Below are 21,195 nucleotides of genomic sequence, written 5' to 3'. Positions count from 1 at the left end.
TCTCTGAACATGTAAAAATAGCACATTCACTGGCTCTTAAACAGGTAAAGGTGAGATATTCATGGGTTCTAAAGATGAGGGCTTGGACACTTGGGACACACATGCTTACATTTGACCTCACATACTTGCTTACTGACCTTAGGGACCACCACTCATTCTCACACTGCAAAACCCAGAGTATACGTAAAGCAAGCAAGAAAGCAGTTAAGGCATTGGAAGCTACAGCATTACCAACCACTGTGAAGATAAGAATGTCACCACATTGCTAAGCCTTTTTTTAAAAGGTTCCAGACTTGGCTGACCTAATGATTCTTGCAGCCTCATTTAAAAATAACAGCTATCAATGTAGGAAGTCAAAATGCTGAAGTCGTTTCTAGTAATTCAGACGTCTGCATTTCCTGTGCGTCTCTTTCCTGTTTCTGATGTTTCTCTTCCTCTCGGTTTGCCAATGTTTCATCTTATTTCCTGGCATAGCCATTTTTTTTTTTAAAAAACTTTGTGTTTCTCATGGGAGGCCAAGAGATTAGGGGCAGGTTCCTTTAAGTCAGTCTAGGATGGTCTGATTCAAAGCCGGGTTTTAGTGAGAGCTGATCTCTTCTTTATCACCTTAATCCCGGGGGACAGCATGGTGGAGGTGTGTGATGGGGCCTGCCAGATTTCAGCTTTGGCATCTTCACCTCCCACCCACTGCTTATGGCCGCTCAGCCTCTTACACCCCCAGCTGCCAATTACCGATCAGCACATGCTTTTGGGGTGACATGTGATGTCAAATGCCAGGTACCTCCCTCCAACCTTCTCCCCCTGGATTTAAGTTCCTCAAATTCTCATGGGCTGGGTCTGCAATGCTTTCAAAAGAGTTTTCCATAAAAATGGGAAAATTGGATACCAGCCAAGTGTAAGACTCTTGCACATCTCGAAAAACAACCAGAAAAAAAAAATTAGAATTCATGTCTGTTAAAATGTTAATGTCCAAATTATAAGAACTCCTCTGCCCCCAGATACCGGAAGAAAAATATTGGAAGCAATTGTTTCATCCACTTTCCCCAGTTCCTCTCACTAAATCAGTGGTGCACGTGGGCATGCATCCTTCTCAATTATATAAACATCATAAAAATAAAATGAATTCATTATTAAAAAATAAAGACCCCCTACAAATAAACAATAAGAAAATTAGTAACTCAATTTTAAAATGTTGGGGCCGACACTGTGATATATCTGGTAAAGTTACTGCTTTCAATGCTAGCATCCCATATGGATGCTGGTTCAAATCCTAGCTGCTCCACTTCCAATGCAGCTCCCTGCTAAGGGCTTGGAGAAAGCAGCAGAACATGGCTCAGGTGCTTTGAACCCTTCAAGCTCTTGGGAGACATGGATGAAACTTCTGGCTCCTGACTTGAACCTCCTCCTGGTCCCCCAGCTGATGTGGTCATCTAAGGAGTGAACAAACAGATGGGAAATCTGTCTCTCTTTCAAATAAATAAGCTTAAAAAAAATTTTAAGATTTTTTTTTTTTTATTGCAAAGGCAGATTTACAGAGAAAGGGGGAGAGAGAGAAAGAGAAAAATCTTCCATCTGCTGACTCACTCCCCAAGTGGCTGCAACAGCCAGAGCTGAGCCAATCCAAACCCAGGAGCCACGAGATGCTCACGGGTCCCCCCTGCAGATACAAGATCCCAAGGCTTTGGACCATTCTCTGCTGTTTTCCCATGACATAAGCAAGGAGTTGAATGGGAAGTGGAACAGCTGGGATATGAACCGGTCCCATGCGGGTTCCTGGTGCATGCAAGGCAAGAACTTAAATTACTAGGCCATTTTTTCAATTTTTTTAAAAAGATTTATTTATTTTTATTTCAAAGTCAGATATACAGAGAGGAGGACAGACAGAGAAAAAGATCTTCTATCCGGTGGTTCACTCCCCAAGTGGCAACAATGGCTGCTGCTGAGCCAAGCCAAAGCCAGGAACCAGGAACTTCCTCCAGGTCTCCCACGCAGGTGCAGGGGCCCAAAGCTTTGGGCAGTCCTGGACTGCTTTCCCAGGCCACAAGCAGGGAGCTGGATAGGAAGTGGAGCCGCCAGGATTTGAACCAGTGCCTATATGGGATCCTGGCATGCTCAGGGAGAGGAATTTAACCGCTATGCTATCATGCCGGGCCCCCTTTTCTCAACTTTAAAAGATAAAAATGGACAATAGACTGCTCATCTGCTCGCAGTGGCAGCATGCCATGTGGACACTGGTTGTTCCACTTGTGATCCAGCTCCCTGCTAGTGGCTGGGAAAACAGTGAAGATGGCCCAAGGCCTTGGATCCCTGCGCCCACACGGGAAAATCAATAGAAGCTCCAGGCTCCCGGCTTCAGACTGATCCAGCTCTGGCCATTGCTGCCATTTGACGGGGTTGGAGGAGGTGGAAGTGAGTGGAGGGGACAGTGAAGCAACAGATAGAAGACCTCTCTCTTTCTCTCACTCTCTCTGTCTCTCCTTGACTCTGATTTTCAAGTAAAAATGAATCTTTTAAAGAAAAAAAAAAAAACTAGCAATAGAATTGCTGTTTGATCCAGCAAGCCTTCTTCAAGCTATATAGCTAAAAGAGTAGAAAGCAGGATCTGAAAAAGATATTTACACAACAGTATTCACATGACATTGTGCAGAACAACCTTTGGGAAAATGTCCATTAAGGAAGCAATGAGGAGTGTATGCACATTAATGATGGCTTGCAGGAAATTCCACCCCAGTGGCTTACAGTTGTTCTTACAGTAACATTTTCTATTGGCTAGAAGCTCCAGAAACATTCAAATCATGTCTTTGGTTCAGTTCCGTTCCAAATACAACGCTTGGTCCATAGAGAATGCATGTATTTGTTGAATGAGTAAATTACAAATTGTCACCTTTTGTCTTGGTCTGTAATGAAGACTCGTTTTTTTGCAGAAGCGGTTCTTCACAGTTCCTCAGTAGATGGCACTGTTTGTTAAAGGACCTGTGCAAGTAAGACATGCCATTTATTTAAATCCCTCTTTAACTGTTCCTTCAACCAGTATTTACTCAGTTGTATCACAATGACTCAAGTCCAAATTGGACTCAAGGAGCCCAAATTGTCTAGTAAGAGAAAACTCTAGAGTATTTTAACTTAGGATGAGCAAAGTGCAGACAGCAGATCTTATACATAAAAGTGCTACTTTACTTGTGTGATTACGGTATATGGCCACCCAGCTGTGCCCATTCAGTCTCCTACTATGGCCTCTTCATACTGGAATGCCAGAGCTGAGTAGTTACAAATTGTCATCAGGTAGCCCACAAGCCTGACATATTGATTCTCTGACCCCTCAAGAAAAGAAAATTAATCCTGTATTCACTTCAAAAGAGTAAAGTGAGAGAGAGAGAGCCAGAGAGGGAGAAACTGGGGCTGGTGTTGTGGTGCAGTTCATTCTTTGAGCTGTCACCACATCCCAGGTCTCCGTGCCGCTTGGCGCACCTGCTGCTCCACGCCCTGGCAGCTCCCTGCCTTGGCGCCCGGGAGAGCAGGGCTTGAGCCCCTGTCCACGTGGGAGGTCTGGATAGAAGAGCATGGTCTGGGCTGCAGCCTGCCCCGGCCCTAGAAGGCCATGTGAAGAGTGAACCAGTGGATGAAAGATTCTCTCTCTCTTCTCATTCCTCCTGCCACCGCTCACACTCCCCTGCTGTTTCAGTCGGCCTCTAAAATAAGTAAATAAATAGTTTTAAAAAGTGTTTTTCTTTTTTTAAACATGTATTTATTTTTATTGGAAAGGCAGATCATGTTTACAGAGAGAAGGAAAGACAGAAAGATCTTCCATCTGCTGGTTTACTTCCCAACTCATCACAATGGCTGGAACTGGGTAGGTTTGAAGCCAGGGGCTGGGAGCTTCTTCCTGGTCTCCCATGCAAGTGCAGGGTCCCAAGGCTTTGGGCCGTCCTCCACTGCCTTCCCAGGACACAAACAGGGAGCTGGCTGGATCTCATATGGGATCCCAGTGCTTGCAAAGTAAGCATTTAGCCCTTGAGCCTTCGTGCCAGGCCCAAAAGATATTTTTGTATATGTTATAGTAAATGAGTTGGTATGGTTTAATTTTAAAAGCAAAAAGCAACTTGAAATGACTTGATAGAAAGCATGAGTTTGGGGCCTGGCGGCTAACCTTCTCACCTTGAATGCACCGGGATTCCATATGGCCACCAGTTCTAATCCCAGCAGCCCCACTTCCCATTCAGCTCCCTGCTTGTGGCCTGCTTGTGGGCCCAGTCGAGGACGGCCCAAAGCTTTGGGTTCCTGCACCTGCGTGGGAGACCTGGAGGAAGTTCCTGGCTCCTGGCTTCAGATTGGTGCAGCACCGGCCGTTGTGGTCACTTGGGGAGTGAATCGTCAGATGGAAGATCTTTGTCTGTCCTCCTCTCTGTATATCTGACTTTCCACCAAAAATAAATAAATCCTTTTTTTTTAAAGCATGAGTTTGTCAGAAAATGGTTTTTGTCAAAATAATCAACAGGATCCTCTTCCAGCTAGTAACCAAGAAAAGGCAACAGAATGCGACCAGAACCCACTTTGTGATGGTCTGAAGGAGCATACAGGCAGGCAGACAGCATGGAGATCTTTATCAGCAACTGATGACCCTTGTGACTGGCGTCTGGCCAGCAGCTGTCCTGCACCCTTCAGGCCTGGCTGTGATACACTGCAGGTCACTACTGGCTCATGATGGCAGCGGTTTGGTATCATGAAGCCACAGATCCACAGAATGGTGAGATCCCCGCGATCCCCAAATGTGACTGAACCGTCTGTCCAAGTCCCTGGCCAGCCTCCAAGTACCTACAGAGGGCTTATTGATGAAACAGTCAAGAGCCCTTGAAAAGCAGAACCATGGTGGATGAGATGGGTGAATTTGCTCCACCTCAGGTAGCGGAAATTTAAAAATATATTTATTTATTTATTTATTTGAAACTCAGAACTATCGAGGAAGGGTTGGGGAGAAAAAGATCTTCCATCTGTTGGTTCACTCCCCAAAGCACTATCAGGCTGAAGGCAGGAGCCAGGAGCTCCATACGGGTGTGCCACATGGGTGCGAGAGCTCACACCCTCAGGTCACTAGCAGGGAGCTGGATCAGAAGTGCAGAAACCTAGGCATCAATTTTGGGGATTGAGGGTGACATGGATTTCTGGGCTAATCCCACTGTGATCAGAGAACCCACATCCTGTGATTACATTCCTCATCTTCAACACATTGCTCCTTGTATGTTTTCTTTCTGTAAGTGTTTTTAAAGCGCTGCTAACTTCCAGAGACTGTAAATCCTAAAATATGAGACGTGGACTTGGCCTTCAAAGAGCGTCCAACAGGGAAGCCAGCAGGTGCACAGATGCAATAACAAATGGAGACGAAAATCCTCCCAGGTTAGAGGAACACGCTGTCACGTGGGGAGAAATGAAGAGGTTCAGTCGGGAACGAAAGGAAAGTGAAGGAAAGCAAATAGCTCCAGGAGGCAACATCCGAGCTGGTGGGAGAGTGACAGGTGACAGGTGACACACTTTTCTGGGGAACATTGTCTGGGAAGGAACCAGCAAGTACTGCGGTCAGCTAAATTACCTGTGCAAATGGACAGCGGGAAATCGGAGTACAAGCCAGTCTACAGAGGGCTGAATGCCGCAGCAGGGAGCACGGTTAGCGACGGGTGCCCAGAGGCAGCACGTCCTCCGTTCCCACAGCGCGCACCTGTTATCCAAAGGGGACCAGCTCTGGACCGGGCCCCTTGCCAGCCGCTTTCCCACGGGCGCCACCCTTTACTTGACAGGCATGCGGGTGGCTTTCTCCAGGCTGTGTTCTGGACGTGACGGGGTGTCAGACTGACCCCTAGTAAAGCAGATCCAATCAGGCAGGGGAGGGGCAGGGCTCTGTCCAAGGGGCGTGGCTATGTCCTCGAGGGGTGGGCTCTGTCTACGGAGGGGCGGGGCTCTGTCTGCGGGGAGCGTGGCTCTGTCCCAGGAGAGGCGGGGCTCTGTCCACGGAGGGGCGGGGCTCTGTCTGCGGGGAGCGTGGCTCTGTCCCAGGAGGGGCGGGGCTCTGTCCACTGGGGGCGTGGCTCTGTCCGCGAGGGCGGGACCTAAGCCCGCCCCTGACTCCCGGAGACCAAGAGCTGCGGAGCCCAGCTGCCCTGGGCACTAGGGCTGCTGCAGGCCGCGTCCCAGGCTCAGTCCCCGGCCCACCGTCTGTGCAGCGCGCTGCTGTCCGGCATGCTGCGTGGAGGCGGCCAGGCGCTCCGGCGCTTCTCCACGAGCCCGGTGAGTCACGGCCGGCCTCACGTCCCGGCTTGTCTCGGGATTTGCAGACCCGGGGACAGCAGGGTAAGGGGGAGGGGGATATTCTGACTCCAGCTAAAAGCCAAAGCAGCGGTTTTCGAAGTGGGAGACTTCACAGAAGGTCCTGGAGCGCAGCTGTCCCGCAAGCCATTGTCTTGCAGACGCGTTTGTTGAGCGCGTCAGGTGTTGCTGGGGGTCGCTGGGTAGGCACAGCTGCTCGGAGTCGGCTTCCTTCCAGCTGTGACAGGCTCTGGGATGCAGCCGCCTTGGCCGAGGGGCGAGGCCGCCAGGTCCTCCTGGGTGGCGGGGAGGTGTGAGCGCCCGGGACTGGCGTGCAGGGCCCGGTGAGGTCAGGGCACTCGGGGCTGAGCGTCCGTGGCTGCGGGACTGTCCGGCCCTGCCTGGGCGGCCACGCTGGAACAGTGTCTACTCCCTGCAGCGCCGGAGCCCAGCCTGGGCCCAGTCCCACCGCTCGGAATTGCATCATCTGCTCCTGAAATGGAAAGAGGGCCGACACGTTGCAGGCGGCACTGCCTTGGGCGCTAGGGGGCCTCGGGAGGAGATGCCAGGGTGTCCAGGACCACTCCAAGTTGTGTAGGGAAGCACACACACACAAAACTCCGTGCCAGACACATGCTCGCTCTTACTCGGAGAAGTGCCCGCTTGCTGGATCACGGAGTTGCCTTCGCATTCCTGATCTCTGTACATCTGCACATTTTGTGTCCAGATGTAAAATCCCTGGGGGCGGACAGAAGCACCACGCACTGACCCCCAACCTGCATAAATAGGAAACCTTCCGTCTCCTAGACAAACCCAGATGTTGAGATCATCTCTTGCTACTTTGAGAGTGGGGACCATTTGCTCTGCTGATGCTTCTGCCTGCTCTGCTCTGGCCTCATTAGCTGCCCCCCACCCCTATCCACACACACGCGGGCCGGGAGGGGATTGTGGGCACAGGGTACAGAGGGCACCGGCTGTTTTGTCCCCCTTCTCTGTCAGCCCCTGTCACTGACTTGTCGGTTTTGGAGAGCAGATATGAGTTTTACAGAATGAAAAGATCTCCGTAGAGGGGTTGTCTTAGGTTTTTGTTTTTGTTTGTTTGTTTTAGTTTTGGGGTTTTTTTTTTTTACCAGTGCGAGACAGACAGCCCAGGTGACAAATGACTTACACAGCAGCGTGGCTGGGGAAGCTCTTGGCACGGTCGTGTACAGGGGGAACAGCGTACAGCTGCAGCTGGGGAGAGTCTCTGTAGTCAGGGAGGGGGCACGGCGTGATAAGGGAAGAAGTTGGAGTGTTTTACTCCATAGAAAGTGAGGACCTGTTCTTTTTGTTTGTTTGTTTTTTACATTGTATTCTGTATTACTGTGGCAAAGCACGTGAAGCTGCTGCCTGCAATGCCAGCGTGCCATATGGCTGACAGTTTGTCTCTGGGCTTTTCCATGTCTGACCCAGCTCTGTGCTAATGCACCTGGGAAAGCAACGGAAGACAGCCCAAGTACTCGGTGCTCTGCTACCCATGTGGGAGACCCAAGAGAAGCTCCTGGCATTGGCCTGGCAAAGCCCTGACTTTGGGGCCGTCTGGGATGTGAATCAGCGCATGGAAAATCTCTTTCTGTAACTCTGACTTTAAAATAAATACATAAATCTTTTAGGGGTCTGTATTATGGGCATCCCAGGTGGTTGGTTGCCGGTTTGAGTGCTGGCTGCTTCACTTCCAGTCCAGCTCTCTGCTGATGTGCCTGAGAAAGCTGCGGAGGATGACCGAAGTGCTTGGACCCCTGCACCTGCTTGGGAGACCCGGATGAAGCTCCTGATCCGAGACCTGGCTTGGCCTAGCCCTGGCTGTTGTGGCCAGCTGGGAGGGTGGACCAAAAAAAAAAAAAATCTCTCTTTGGGTGTGTGTGTGTCTCTGTGTGTGTCTGTTTGTCTCTCTGTAACTCTTTCAAAACAAATCTTTTCTAGAAAGAATTACTCAAAATCATGTGGATACATGCCTGGTGGGAATATGAAATTGTGCAGCCACCTTGGAAAATTGGCAGTTTCTTACAAAGCTAAATGTGGAGCTGTCAATATGACCCAGAAGTCACATTCCTGGATGTTTATCTAAAAAAAAAGAGACCTTATGTTCATGTTCACACAAAAACCAGTTGTTCAATGTTTGCAGAAGCCTTACTTTTGCATGTGTGCATAACTAGAAAGAACTTATGGCCTTGGCTAGTGACGGAGTGAAGAGATGGTGCTATTCCCATCAACGTGATAAAATTCTACTTGGGGGGAAAAGCATGACTAAATTACTAATATGCTCAACATGATCGAAGCACAAATACATAAGTTAAGTGCAAAGAATCAGACGGCAAAGGATTCATATTTTGTTATTTCATTTATCTGACATTTTGGAAAGGGTAAAACTATAGGTGCAGAAAAAGAAAGATCAATGGAGAAGGCTAAGCTGCTGTGTGCCGTGTCCGCATTCGATAGCAGACTGCCCAGAAACGAGTCCTGCCTCTTTTCCACTCTAGCTTCCTGCTACTGCACAGGACAGTCCGCATACCTCAGTTTCTGCTCCCATGCAGAGTTCATGACTCCCAGGTTCAGCCTAATCCAGGCATCTGGGGAGTGAGCCGGGGAATGGAGACGCTTTCCCTGCGTCTCCATTGGAGATGCGCACGTGTGTGTGTGTGTGTGTGTGTGTGTGTGTGTGTGTCCCTCTCTTTGCTTGTTGCCTTTTATTTGTTTTTTCAAAGATTTGTTTATTTTTTTTTTGAAAAGTCAGATATATAGAAAGGAGGAGAGAGAGAAAGGAAGATCTTCTGTCCAATGGTTCACTCTGCAAGTGGTCACAATGGTTGGAGCTCTGCCGGTCCCAAACCAGGAGCTTCTGCCAGGTCTCCCACATTCGTGCAGGGTCCCAAGGCTTTGGGCCAACCTCCACTGCTTTCCCAGGCCACAAGCAGGGAGCTGGATGGGAAGTGGGACACGAACTGGCGCCCATATGGGATCTCGGTGTATGCAAGGTGAGGACTTTGGCTGCTAGGCTATTGCACCAGGCTCTGCTTGTTGCCTTTTAAATTGGTTAATTACACAGAAAAAAAAATTGTGATTTTTAGGAGCTAGGAGAATGAGGACTGATTATAAACAGTGTAAGAATTTAGGCAAGTGATGGGACATTTCTGTAGCTTGGTTGTGATGGTGATTATGAAACTCGCCCAAACTCATAGAACACATTGGAAAAGGATGGTTTTTTTTTTTTAACTATATATCAATTATATCTTTGTCTTACTCCGTTTACTGAGTTGGGGTATCATATAAAGAAAAGAGATTTTCTGAGCTCTTAGTGTTGTTTTGTGGGCTGGTGTTGGTACATGCTTGGCTCTAGCAAGAGCTTCATAGTAGAGCAAGTGGACATAGCACATCCTATGTGATAATGTATCCAGCCCTCTCACTCTTAGCACATCTCAATGTAACGACTATTATCACACCCATTTTACAGATAAGGAAAGTAAGACCCAGAAAAGTTAAGTAACTTTCTCAGTCTCATTGGCAGAAAAGGGTGAAACAGCAGGAAAGAACAGGTTCCTGCTCTCCATGAGCTCATGGGTTAGTAAGAAATATTACTAAGCGTACATGTATTTTTAAGTAAAGCATGATGATAATAAATACATTGAGTAACAGAATATACCAGAAGGAATACCTAAATGGACAATAAAATATGAAAAGACACTCAGGCAAGAAATGTAAATTAGAGCATGATATCAATTTAACTTATCAAATTGGCAAAAGTAGAGTTTCACAATATTGTGTGTGGGCAGAGTGCTAAAACAGTTCCTCGAATACTCTGGAAGGGAATCTGACGCTATCCATTCAATTTTAAGCTTGAAAATGATCTTGCAGCTTCACATCTACATGTCTGAGAAAAACATTTCCACGTGGGCACAGGAAGCCCACCCAGGAAGATCCGTTGCCATATTACTTGTAGCAATAACACAGTCCATGACAAAGTAGCCCTCCAAGGGACAGGAACAAATAAACTGAGACAGAGCTACACTGTGGCAATACTGGAAGCAAGTTTAAAGAGCAAAAATGGGGCAGCATGGTGGCAGGCTAAGCCACAGCCCACGGCACTGACATTCCACATAAACACTGGTTGGAATCACAGCTCTTCCACTTCCAATCCAGCTTCCTGCTAACACGCCTGAGAAGTGTGGCTAACAGCCCGAGTGCTGAGGTCCTTTCTATCCATGTGGGAGACCTGGATGGAGTTCCAGGCTCCTGGCTTTGGCTTGGTCTGGCCATGGCAGCCATTTGAGAAGAGGAACAAGGGTAGAATCTCTCTCTGTGTCTCTGTCTCTCTTTCTTTGTATGTTTCTTTTTCTGTAACTCAGACTTTCAAATAAAAAAAGATCTTTTTTTAAAAAAAGAATAAGAATGTGCCAACAAGAAAAGTTAGGAAATGTTGCTAACAAGATCATTTTTATTTACAGATATATGACTTTTATTTTATTTGAAAGGTAGAGAGACATAGAGAAATTTTCTATCAGTTGGGTCAGTCCCCGCAAATGACCTGAAGACAGTAACTCCAGGCAGGTCCTCAATGTAGGTAGTAAGAACCGGAGGACCTCTATCTTACCGAAACCTTATACCTACCTGATGAGATTGGGACTATTGTCATTAGGATTTTACTGGGGAAATGAGGCCAGCTCAAGATGGCCCTTCTGGGGTCCTGGGAGGTAGACTCTCCGCCCTGCCTTTTAGCAGCAATTGGACTGCAGGCCATGTCTCAGCACCTTGGTGCTTTCAATTCTGTGTGTGACAGTCCTGGGGCAATCCCAGGAGGAGGTCTACACTCTAGGCCCACCTTAAAGCCTTGGCAGGGTTTCACCCCTTCCTGCTGTCCCAATTCCTCCAGGCCTGATCCCCAGGGAGGATGCCCCTCCCTGGACTTTGGCGAGCTAGGCAGCCTGGGATTCAGACTCAGATCTGGTGTAGTGTTGGGGAACCTACCTTTTAAATATGTCCTCCCAACATGGGCATCCTCAAAACACACTTGGAGAAATCAGACCAAGATAAAATATCCCAGTAGAGTTTTCTGGAATCCTGCTAAGTCATCATAGTCACACTTTAGGCCATATAATCCAAACATTTCGAAGCGTTAGCAGCTCACCCTTTATGGCTTCAGCTTTAGCATTCAGCCCAGAAAGTGCCTCAGTGAATGTAATAGCTGCAGAATCCCAGCAGGGTATCTTGAAATGCCACCTGTCTCAGATGACATCGACTGTGGGACTGAACTCTAAATACAACCAGATAGTAGCCGAGTAGCCCATTACATTGGAATCAGTTGGTCCCTTATGGTATGTCTATTTTTAAAAATATTTATTTATTTATCTATTTGAAAACCTGGGTTGGTTACACATAGACAGAGGGACAGAGAAAGGGAGGATCTGTTATACATCCCTCTCCCCACAGTGGCTGCAACAGCTGGCACTGGGTTAGGCCAAAGCCAGGATCCTGGAACTCCATCTGGATCTCCCATGTGGGTGGCAGGGACCCAAGGACTTGGGTCATCTTCTGCATTCCCAGGTACGTTAGCAGGAAGCTGGATCAGAAGTGCAGCATCTGGGATTTGATCTCATGTTCACAGGGGGCACAGGCATTACAGCAGCTCAGCCCACTGCACCACAATGCCATCTCAAAACTAGTGCTTTAGGGCCAGGTATGGTAGCCTAATGGTGAGATCCCATATGGGCACCGGTCCTGGTCCTGGCAGCCCTGCTTCCCGTGCAGCTCCCTGCTTGTAGCTTGGGAAAGCAGAGGAGGATGGCCCAGGGCCTTGGGACACTACACCCATGTGGGAGACTCATGGGTCTCTGGGCTCCTGGCTTCAAATGGGCTCCATTTGAGAGAGAAAGAGAGAGAGAGAAACACTTCCTTCCACTGGCTGGCTCTCTAAATGGCTACAGTAGCCAAGGATGGGCCAAGCCAGGCCCCACATTCGGCTCTCCCATGTGGATGGCAGTGGCCCAGTACCAGGGCTATCTCTGGCTGCCTCCCAGGCACTTTATCAGGGAGCTGGATGGGAAGTGGAGCACCTGAGATGTGAGTTGGCCTCTGACATGAGATGCCTGTGACACAAGTGGCAGCTTAACCCACTGTACCCTAGGAGAAGGATTTTTCTTTTTAAACTAAAGCTTTAATTAATTATCAGCCCAGTTACAGGGAAAATGTAACTGGATATCCTTTTGAGCTCTTGTCGGAACAAAGGTTTTTGTCCATGCCCTTAATAAAGTGGGAAATAGAAAATTAAGTTTTTTTCATAATCAGAGTTTAACAAATGAGTTTTACTAATGTGGAATGACTTTCTAGAATGTTAGAGATTCCTATTAAGATTGAAAGAGAAAAAACAACATGTTCCCAACCCAAGTCCCATCGTCCATGGGAACTTCTAGGAAACTGGGCTGGACCCAGAGAGGGAACACAGACAGTAGCTGGGCCGCTCCAGCTGCCAGCCCTACCAGTAACTTTGTTCACCTGCTGGTTTCACATCGCCTTATCACCATGCCGACGTGTGACCCTAAGTTTCACCTTCGGAGAATTCACAGAAGCTGTAATCGCTGACATTCCTTTGAACTGTAACTCTTTTAGTGCCACTTTTTGCTATATGGTGCTACTTCTGGAAAAATTAATGTATTTTTGTCTTATCAGTTGTAGTGATGAAGGGCTAGTGTTGTGGTTCAGCAGTGAAGTTGCAGCCTGGGAGGGCCACATCTCGTATCGGAGTGCCTGGGATCAAATCCAACATCCAACCTTTAACTCAGTTTCCTTGCAATGATCTGGGAAGTAGATCCCAGCTCACGTGCCTGGGTCCCTGGCTCTCTGTGGGAGACCCAGATGGAGTGGCCAGGCACCTGCCTTCTGCCGGGCCTAGCTCAGGCTCTTTGGGGGACATTTGGAGGGGTAGTGAGCCAGAAAATGAATGACTTTCTTTCTCTGCCTTTCCTTATCATTCTGCTTTTCAAATAAATAAGGGAAAAATACTTAAAAAGAGACAGGAATACAAGGGATGGGTGGTAATAGTTTGTTTTATTTTTAAGTAAATATTTTTTTATAAAGATTTATTTATTTATTAGAAAGTCAGATATACAGAGAGGAGAGACAGAGAGGAAGATCTTCCATCCGATGATTCACTCCCCAAGTGAGCGCAACGGCTGATGCTATGCCGATCCATAGCCAGGATCCAGGAACTTCTTCCGGGTATCCCACACAGGTGCAGGGTCCCAAAGCTTTGGGCCGCCCTCGGCTGCTTTCCCAGGCCACAAGCAGGGAGCTGGATGGGAAGTGGAGCTGCTGGGATTAGAACTGGTGCCCATATGGGATCCCGGGTGTTCAAGGTGAGGACTTTAGCCACTAGGCTACGCCACCAGGCCCCTAAGTAAATATTTTTAATTTTGTATTTTTAAGTAAATCGGTGGGCTTTGGATTCAGCCAAATCTTGTTTGATTCAAATCCCAGGTTCTTCCCCCTTTCTACCAGAGTGATCTCAGTGATACATGAGGAAATGTCAAAGCTCATGGAATTAAAAGAGAAATTGATTCCGACGTAAAAGGATTTTGAAGTCCGTGTGTGGCTTTTTCATAATCGACCTTTCCACATTTTGAGGATTCTGCATTATATGCATGGAAAGCAAAGTATTTTTCATGGGAAAAAGCTTAGCTTTTAGTTTCACGTTTCCATGGCCCTTTTGAGGAGCCCTTGTACTTGACATTTCTAAGCCTCCTTCATTCATAAAATGGTGCCAAGTGGCAGATGGCAAAACAGCATAGATGTGAGGATTAAGTGAATGAACGGATACGCAGGCCTCTATGGCTCGTCTGAAAGCTTTGAGGCCTGGCGTGGTTCAGATTTGAGAGTTTTTCACATGTAAGAAAGGTAGATAGATCATTTATAGGATTCCCAGGAGGCTCAGGAAAGGCAACACATTGACTTTGCTGTAATAAATATATGAAGGCTTCTATCATGTTATAAATGCTGTAAATAAACACTGCCAATAGCATTAGGATAGTCCTGGGCAGATTTGACTTCAAATAAGTTTGTGCCAAACTTAGTAGAACCCAGAGAGAACCAAGAGGAGCATTGCATTGGATCAAGCTGGCTGTTGAGCACTCACCAAGGATTCCTGAGTCTGTACCACATGAAAAAGTACAGAACCAGAATATAACAGCAAGTAACAGGATGCTAAGAACAATATGAAGTGCCTACTTATTCTGTAACACAGCCTGCACTAAACTTCTTGTGTATGAAGTCCTTTACATCAAACAGAACCATGTGAGGTTGGTATTGTTATTCCTGTTTTACAGATGGGGCAGGGAAAGGCAGAGGGATATGTAACATTTCTATCTCTTTTCATTTCACTGGGGAATTGATGGAGGGGGCTTGTAAAAATATATGCCATCTCAACAATAAAAATGAATATTCAAGGGAACCAGGCAAAAGGGCAAAGAAGCAATACTTCGGTGTGAAATTATTTTGACATCTGTAAGTAATGTTGTCTGGGTTCAACAGATGTCAGTACAAAGTCTGTTGCAGAGATCTTCGCTTCTTTTGTAATCCTCATCTTCTATGGCTGAAAAAGTGTTATCCGCGTGTCCTATCTGCATTGTCATCGATCATTATCAAATTGTTTTGCAGATTTATTCGAAAAACAAGCTGAAGTTGGCCCTTATTGGCCAGAGCCTGTTCGGACAGGAAGTCTATAGCCACCTGCGCAGAGAGGGCCACCGGGTCGTAGGGGTGTTCACCATTCCAGACAAGGATGGAAAGGCTGACCCCCTGGGTGAGTGCGCCTTGGATCAACCGACTGGGTCAGCAACTCCCAAGTTAGGCTGGGCCGCAGAGCTGAAGGGATGTCACAGAGCGTGGGTCCCGGATTCCTTGTTTTGTTGTTATAGCTGCTGGGTTTCTGGGTTGATGCCCCAGCCTCAACCACCAAACTGCATTCCAGCATACAGGAAGGGACAGAAGGGAAGTGGAGGGCAAGAGCTTTCTTAAGGCCTTATTCTAGAAGTTTCACACATGAACATGCCTCTGCGCATGTCCCCTTGACCAGAGTGTGGTCACAGGGCAACTCTGCTTTCCAGAGAAAATGAAAAATACAGCTTTAACGTGTTCTGGCTTTGTGTTCTGTTAACCAGGCAGGCTCATGGCTAAAGGATAGAGAGGGTCAACCAGGAGCTCCTGCCTGATTTGTGAACTGGAGGTGACACGTAGATCTGGGAAATATACCTCATCTCTACCACCCGAACCCAGGTTCAGAAACCCATTTCTGTTGGTCATGGCCATTTAGACTCATGATTTAATTCAAGAAAGTTAAAAAAAAAAAAAAAGAAGAAGAAGAAGAAAGAAATAAAACCAACCTGGATTATAGAATAGCAGAGAAGGACCAGCCCAAGGGGCACATCGTATGGTTTGGATGTAGGGAGTTAATTCTGACTCTGTCATTTATTTGCTGTGTGACCTTGGCAATTTTGCTAACTTTGGTAAATTTCAGGTCAGTGGTACCCATCTCCTGTGGCTGCTGTGGGGGCTAAAGGAGATCACGTATGGTAAATGCTGAGCTCTGTGCCTGACTCCCAATAGTCAGGAGAGACAGGAGCCAGTTTTTCTTGTTGAGTCATCAACCAGGGCAGCCAAACCCAGAATGAGAGAGCAGTGGCCGGATCCCCAAACGCCCCCTGTCTCAGTAGGGTACGGGTCTTACAATGAAGGCCTTGAAGTCTGCTCCCTCTCCCTCTCTCTTAGAAAACCTTTCACAGTTTTCTCATGTCATCGCAGTTATTTCCCACCATTATCCTGCCATCTAATCTGTGATTTTGCTTTTTGGAACTTCTCATGAATATTCACATGTGTGAATGTTATTATGCTCACCCTTCAGATTGTTCCAGAAGGACTGCTCAGGCCCTAACCTTCAGCACTTGCTTAAGCCTTCAGAATTCAGACTTTGTGGTGAAGGGATCATTTCATCCTGAGACATTAAGTCTTGATGATTGGGTGGAGGAGGGATATGGCATCTGATGATCACCTATAATTTATATGTACAATGATCCTCCAGTAAGCTCATGAAAACTGTGTGTTATGCAAAAGCTACATGAATTTCGATTTTTTTTGCACCAAAATAAACATTTTGTTCCATTGTTGATGAGCTTTTTGAAGTACCTTCATCTATTTTTATATATTGAGTTTACATATACTACTAATACATAATTATATATATTATTTTGTATATGTTAATATATTGCATATAATATTTATAGATATTAATATATAAAAGTATTTTAGTATCTAAACTATAAGAAGTAGCTGTTTAGTCTAACAGTTGAGACACCTGCATCCCCTACTGGAGTTGCAGGCATTGAGTCCCAGCTTTAGCTCCCCATGCCTCCCTGCTAGAGATGGCAAGAGTCTTGGCCCTTGGCCCCAGATCTAAAAGAATGTTCTTTAAAAGGTTGCATCAGCAATAAAGTCATCAGACAGAGGGTGACGGTATTAAAGGATTTTTTAAGCTGCTGTTAATAGCTCAAGCTGTTGTCTAGCCACAGGCCTTTGAGTTCATTTGTATTATGCCTTCACTATATAGGTAACATTCACATTAGAAACCTGGGTAGGGCACAATGCAGGTGTGTCACATCTTGCAGTTTGCATCTGAGCTGTGTGAGCTTTATTTGTAATGTTTCATGAAATTGTCAAATTCTCATGCACAAATCCATAGCCATATAAAATTATGGCTAGCTTTTTTTTTTAGTTTTATAGTACAATTATGTAGGGTCTGAGATTCATGCCCCCCAAATTCCCACCCCCTGACTGATTTTCCCATATTGTTATAATAGTATAGTTCTTCATAACAAGTTACAAGTCCATCAGTCTGATATTTAAGGGCGCCCCGACTTTGCTGGTACAATATCTGACAGTCCAGCATCCCATTGTGTAGATATATCCATTGGTTTCAGTGGGAGTCCAGCTTTGATTTGGAAGTACGGATGTATATTGCATTGTATCTTCAGCTAGCTTTTAAAAATTTTTAACCAATTGAAACATAATCCTTTTGCTGCTTAGCCTTGGCTGCAGAGAAAGATGGGACCCCAGTGTTCAAGTTCCCTCGATGGCGAGTCAAGGGCAAGACCATCCAGGAGGTGGTGGAGGCCTACAGGTCCGTGGGCGCAGAGCTGAACGTGCTTCCCTTCTGCACACAGTTCATCCCCATGGACGTGATCGACGGCCCAAAGCATGGCTCCATCATCTATCACCCATCCATCCTGCCCAGGCATAGAGGGGCCTCGGCCATCAACTGGTGAGACATCTCACTCACAGAGAGCGAGAGTTTTTGCCATGGTCCATAGTCTTTCTGTTTTGTCTTAGCCTGGAAGATCAAGGAACCAGGTAGGTGTGGGCCGCTGTGAGTTGTGATGGATTATAATCAGAACCCACATTTCCCTGAGCTCTGCATGTACCTGGGAACCAGAACCACATTTTCTTGGAGTAGCCTGGGGAGCACCAGTTCATGGCATGCACACAGGAAGTGAGCAAGCCTGGGTCCTGTGGTCAGACAGGCTTGGTTTACTGCAGGGTTTCTTTGAACTTTCACTATGTGCTTCACAAACTAAAGAGGTCATTCCCAAACATATTTAACCACAGAATACTTTTTACATAAAGCCTCTCGGGCGTGCCAGGACATACTGCAGCTGCCTAGAATTCTCTTTCTGTTTTGTCTGACTTCCCCCACTCAATGTTAGGTGTCTAGATGGAAGGGATTTTGTCTAGCACTTCTATTGTTGTTTCAAGAGCAGTGTCTGGTCCTTCACAGACCCCAGTTGCGATCTTCACTATACTGTGCCTTCTCATTTTTCCTGCCATCTGTACTTCCACTGCACAGCTTCCTGCTACTCCGAAGTGTCAAATTATGAAGTAGAAATTTATTCTCAGTTTAAATATAATGAAAAAGTAGCTCATCATGTGTCACATTTGATTATGTGAATGAATTTCTATTTTGCTCTTATCAATAATATGGTACTGGGTATCTTAGACTTGCAATTTTTCTTTATTTTGTTTCTACATGTGGAATCATTGGATTAAAGTATGTGAATATTTTCAAGGCTCTTGAAAATATAATTCCATCTGTACATCTCAAAAGATTCATTGATATAGAGCTTGATTAGTAACTCAGAAAATAGCCAATTTAGATCGATTAGTAACCCAGAAAATAAAAATCGTTTAGATTGTGGCCAGGGATGATCTATTACTTTATATTCTCTCTGTTTTAGTCTCCTCTCTGATATGAGTTTACTTGTATGTGCTTTTTTTCTTAAGCTAAGCTGTACATACCACAAAACACAAATGCTTTGATTAACCAACCATCTTGTACAGTAATTTATATAGACAGTATTGAACTAATCCTATGTTCAGCTTAGGTCTTTGATACAATGCCAATAAATAATCTGCTCTCCACAGGAATCTGAGCATTCTCTACTTTGTGTTTGATTTTAATTTTGCATAATTCCAGGTCAAGTATGATGTGGGAAATGGAGCTGTGGTGGTAAATGATTATATCTGATCCAGGTGGAGAGCTGACATGTGGAGTTTATGAGTGGAGGTTAAGATGGAGTCTCCTGCCCTTTAAGAGTTACTCCTGTCGACGTGATATAAATAACACAGTGATATTTATTTGGGAATAGCAGAGCATTGCAAGTATTGCAACGTGCACGTCATGGTCAACTATGAGTGCTTTCAAGGAGGGTGGGCAGGAGGAAATATTGAAACCCAAGATGAGAAGGAGTATAGCAGATATTTTGAAAGAATAATCCTTGGTAGGGATCAATGACGAGGGTGGCATGGGTTCAGGATTTAACAGACAGTTATTGGGTAGGCCTGTCGTTGCACGCGTATTTTTTTCATGCTAGCTTGTGGTAGCCTTTGTGCAAGGCTGTGCTCCTGGCCATCTGTTGTGAATGGTTCTTGTCTTCAGGCATGCGGGCGTGACATCCCTGCCTTCCTATCCACCTGACTTGGCTTTGTTCATTAGCGCTTGACAACTGTGACTGTATCTTGATTCTGCTAACTCTCCTAGTAGCAGTCATTGCTGTATGGTAGCAAGAAAGAGCACAGATCCGAGGATGTATAAACAGCAGCACCGTTGGTCACTGCTGCTCTGAGCTCTGCCCTGTGCGAGCTCTACTGCTTGCTGGGTTCTTCCGGCTACCTCATGCAGCATGTACTTTTCCATTGTCATCACCACCACCCTCTAAAATGGACTCTCTTCTTTTCACAGGACTCTCATTATGGGCGATAAGAAGGCTGGGTTGTCTGTTTTCTGGGCTGATGATGGCTTAGACACAGGACCCATCCTTCTTCAGCGGTCATGTGACGTTCAGCCCAACGACACAGTGGATACACTTTATAATCGATTTCTTTTTCCCGAAGGGATCAAGGCCATGGTCAGTACATTTATATTAACAAGAAGAATGTAATAAACCTTTGCAATGTTGGAAACATTTATCTTTTATTGAGAATTTTTTCCATGTGATTTTTTTTTCTTTTACCAAAGATATAAAGCTTGGAAACAAAAGTAGATTTTTTATTTGATGATGGGATAACCTATTTAGGGTGAAAAATCCAAAGTATAAAATTCTTTGTAAAGTTGACTTATTCTTTTGAAAACAGCGATTAAGTGAATGAAGTATCAATTAAACTGCTCCATTACTTTTGTAAAATTTTTAAATCACCAACCCTTTTTTTATCATGATTAATTATAAAGAAGAGTAGCAGAACCTTAAGAAATTTTGCTATTTAATTTGGGCTTGGTTTCAAATTGGTTTGACTTAATCTGTGTAACAAGGATGAGGTTGCTTAATTTATGCAAATGCACTGTGGACAACAAATCCAAAATCTGTAAGAAATTTTACCAATTCAGTAGGTAATTTTGATGTCATTCATTTTCCTTCCCGGTTTTTGTGTGGCAGAAGCAGCAAGATTACAGAAAGGAGTAGCGATTGATGGAGGGGGGAGGAGAGCAATGTTTTCTCTGTATCCCTCAGCGACTGAAAGGGTGGAGCCCTGGCGGCGGGGAGACCTGCTTCAGGGTCACATTTGATCACTTATTTGTGGGATGATGATAGTCACTTAGCCTCTTTAGCCTTGGTTCTCTCATCTATAAAATACAAATGTAAGTTGAGAGAATTAAATGACAGTGTTTTTCTAAAACAGCCAACACACAGGAGGTACTCAAAAGTGATAATAATGTAATACCGGCGTTCAGCACTCGGTTGCACTTGCCAAGCACAGAGCTTGTGCTTGGAGGTATTTTCCAAGACTGGGCTTTGTTCCCAGGTGGTTCCCTCCATGTGTGCTGGCCGGGGGGGGGGGGGGGCGTTGGTGAGCAGCTGTCAGTCCCTAGAAATCTGAGAACTTGAGCTTACAGAGGCTTCCCAGGGCAAGGCCAAGCAAACGTAAATACTACAGGGAAGAGAATGCAGGACACATCCCAAAGTAACCAGTGTCATGGATGGATTTCACTTTTTTCTATTTCACTTACAAGATGCTAGAAGAGAGCTTGAATTAATTAAATACCATAATGTATAATTTTCATTGTAATTTCACAGTCATTTCTTTTTAAAATCATACTTCCAAAGTGCCCCTTGGCTCAACAACGGGAGGACCTAGTGTGTTTACAGGAAGGAATCATTTTAAAGAGTGCAGTCTTGATATTGGCAGGAAACAGATCTGGATACAAATCCTGCTTCTCACCGCTCCCAGCTGGCTCTGTGACCTTGAGCTAGTTGCTCAACTTTCTTTATCCATGATCCCCTCCTCTACAAAAATGGTAATAATAATATCCACTGTACAGGATTTGTGTAATGA

At 45.7% G+C, this 21,195-nt stretch overlaps 1 protein-coding gene across 1 annotated transcript in view; it reads left to right on the top strand.

Moving 5' to 3' along the window:
* Positions 1 to 6,219: 6,219 nt before the first annotated feature.
* ALDH1L2 (aldehyde dehydrogenase 1 family member L2) overlaps positions 6,220 to 21,195 on the top strand; it is a 47,696-nt gene continuing 32,720 nt past the window's right edge. The window contains exons 1-4 of the mRNA XM_040984772.1: positions 6,220 to 6,276; positions 14,977 to 15,121; positions 17,398 to 17,632; positions 19,607 to 19,772. Coding sequence (XP_040840706.1) covers positions 6,229 to 6,276; positions 14,977 to 15,121; positions 17,398 to 17,632; positions 19,607 to 19,772 — 594 coding nt within the window. The 5' untranslated portion in view covers positions 6,220 to 6,228. The remainder of the gene's footprint in view (positions 6,277 to 14,976; positions 15,122 to 17,397; positions 17,633 to 19,606; positions 19,773 to 21,195) is intronic.

This window comes from Ochotona curzoniae, unplaced genomic scaffold (assembly GCF_017591425.1).
Source record: "Ochotona curzoniae isolate NIBS_2020 unplaced genomic scaffold, NIBS_Ocur_1.0 contig_1014, whole genome shotgun sequence".
NCBI lineage: Eukaryota > Metazoa > Chordata > Mammalia > Lagomorpha > Ochotonidae > Ochotona > Ochotona curzoniae.
Note: the sequence above shows the minus strand (reverse complement) of the source record. Positions and strands in the feature narration are given on the sequence as shown.